This window comes from Somniosus microcephalus, chromosome 13 (genome assembly GCF_052327205.1).
Source record: "Somniosus microcephalus isolate GS21.2 chromosome 13, FLI_Smic_1.0, whole genome shotgun sequence".
NCBI lineage: Eukaryota > Metazoa > Chordata > Chondrichthyes > Squaliformes > Somniosidae > Somniosus > Somniosus microcephalus.
In genome coordinates this window covers 7945249-7947016 of record NC_140999.1, presented here as the reverse complement: position 1 = coordinate 7947016, position 1768 = coordinate 7945249, and the positions used below count along the sequence as shown (strand labels likewise).

The following is a 1768-nucleotide window of genomic DNA, read 5'->3' as shown; positions in this document are numbered from 1 at the left end:
ACACACTCCAGGCTGCGCGTTACTCTGTAACACACTCCAGACTGTGAGTTACTCTGTAACACGCTCCAGACTGTGAGTTACTCTAACACACTCCAGACTGTGCGTTACTCTGTAACACACTCCAGACTGTGCGTTACTCTGTAACACGCTCCAGACTGTGCATTACTCTGTAACACGCTCCAGACTGTGCGTTACTCTGTAACACGCTCCAGACTGAGCGTTACTCTGTAACACACTCCAGGCTACATGTAACGCACACCCACATATCTTTCATTAATTCTGCATGTTGTCATCACCAGACTTTTCAGCAACTCCGACAGATCTCAGCTGCAGCATCCCTGAGCCTAAGCCGATCCCTGGGCATGCACCTGATCTCTTTTCCCTGCCACTGCTCCACACTGCACCACTTTCTGCTTCGATAATGAGTTTTCTCCCACCTCGGCTCCGTGCAGGTTTGCTGACTGTGACCAAAGCTCTGGTCAGACCTTTCATTTCACGTCAGCATTTCAGTGTGCAGTCGATCGAAAAAGAGAGGGAGAGAGTGAATGTGAGAGAGAGAGGGAGAGAGAGAGCGAGAGAAATCTGCAGGACAACAAAACCAGACTGGCTCACGATTTTAGTTCTATTTAGTTCCATTTATTGCAGCAGCTGGGCTCCTGTGTTTGCTGTTTAAAGGGGAAATGGTAAGTTGACACTGTCTATATTTACAGTCTGTGGGGCTGTTTTGGTGCATTAATCACCCGATGGGATACGGTAATAATAACCTTGACAGGCTGCAGGGGAAAGATACTGCAGTGCCTCTCAAACAGCACCTCTGCATTCCTACCCGGAAGAGTTGCTGGGCACTGGTTTGGGACGCTGGATCTCTTTGTGCAGTTTATTCCAGGATCCGCTTGTTACTGTTTATTTTTCTGTATAATATTTTTGGGGCTTTCTCTCCTCCCCACTCACTCCCCCCCCACAATCCCTTCCCTGAGATTGGCAGCTCTTTGTCGGATAACCGTTGCCCAGGCCCCCCTCCACCCTCACAACCCACACCCTGCCCAGGGGACCACTCCCCCACGTGCGATCCCAAACAGAGCCGGCACGCTATTTGACCGTGAGGGGGTGTGCGAGATGGACCCCGTCCTCTTGCCAATGTCCTGGCTGATTTTATTTGCCCCACCCCGCACCCCCCTCAGCTGTGTGAGCCGTGGCTCAGTGGACAGCACCCTCGCCTTTGAGTCAGAAGGTTGTGGGTTCAAGTCCCACTCCAGGGACTTGAGCACAAAAATCTAGGCTGACACTCCCAGTGCAGTGCTGAGGGAGTGCCGCACTGTCGGTGGTGCCGTCTTTCGGATGAGACGTTAACCGAGGCCCCGTCTGCCCTCTCAGGTGGACGTAAAAGATCCCATGGCCACTATTTCGAAGAAGAACAGGTGAGTTATCCCTAGCGTCCTGGGCCAATATTTATCCCTCAACCAACATCACTAAACAGATTATCTGGTCATTATCACATTGCTGTTTGTGGGAGCTTGCTGTGTGCAAATTGGCTGCCGTGTTTCCTACATTACAACAGTGACTACACTTCAAAAGTACTTCATTGGCTGTAAAGCACTTTGGGATGGCTGGTGGTTGTGAAAGGCGCTATAGAAATGCAAGTCTTGCTTTCTTTCCCTCCTCCCTTAGTCCAGGAGTGGTGAGGCCAATTGCAGAACCCCTTGCCCCCTCCCTCCATGCCCACCACTGCCACCCTGGTTGCAATCAGCCAGCTCAATACAGAGCGGGA

At 51.4% G+C, this 1768-nt stretch overlaps 1 protein-coding gene across 1 annotated transcript in view; it reads left to right on the top strand.

Moving 5' to 3' along the window:
- The first annotated feature begins 388 nt into the window (after positions 1-388).
- The window catches only part of hapln4 (hyaluronan and proteoglycan link protein 4), a 21532-nt gene continuing 20152 nt past the window's right edge, over positions 389-1768 (top strand). The window contains 1 exon segment of the mRNA XM_086006016.1: positions 389-683. Coding sequence (XP_085862142.1) covers positions 681-683 — 3 coding nt within the window. The 5' untranslated portion in view covers positions 389-680.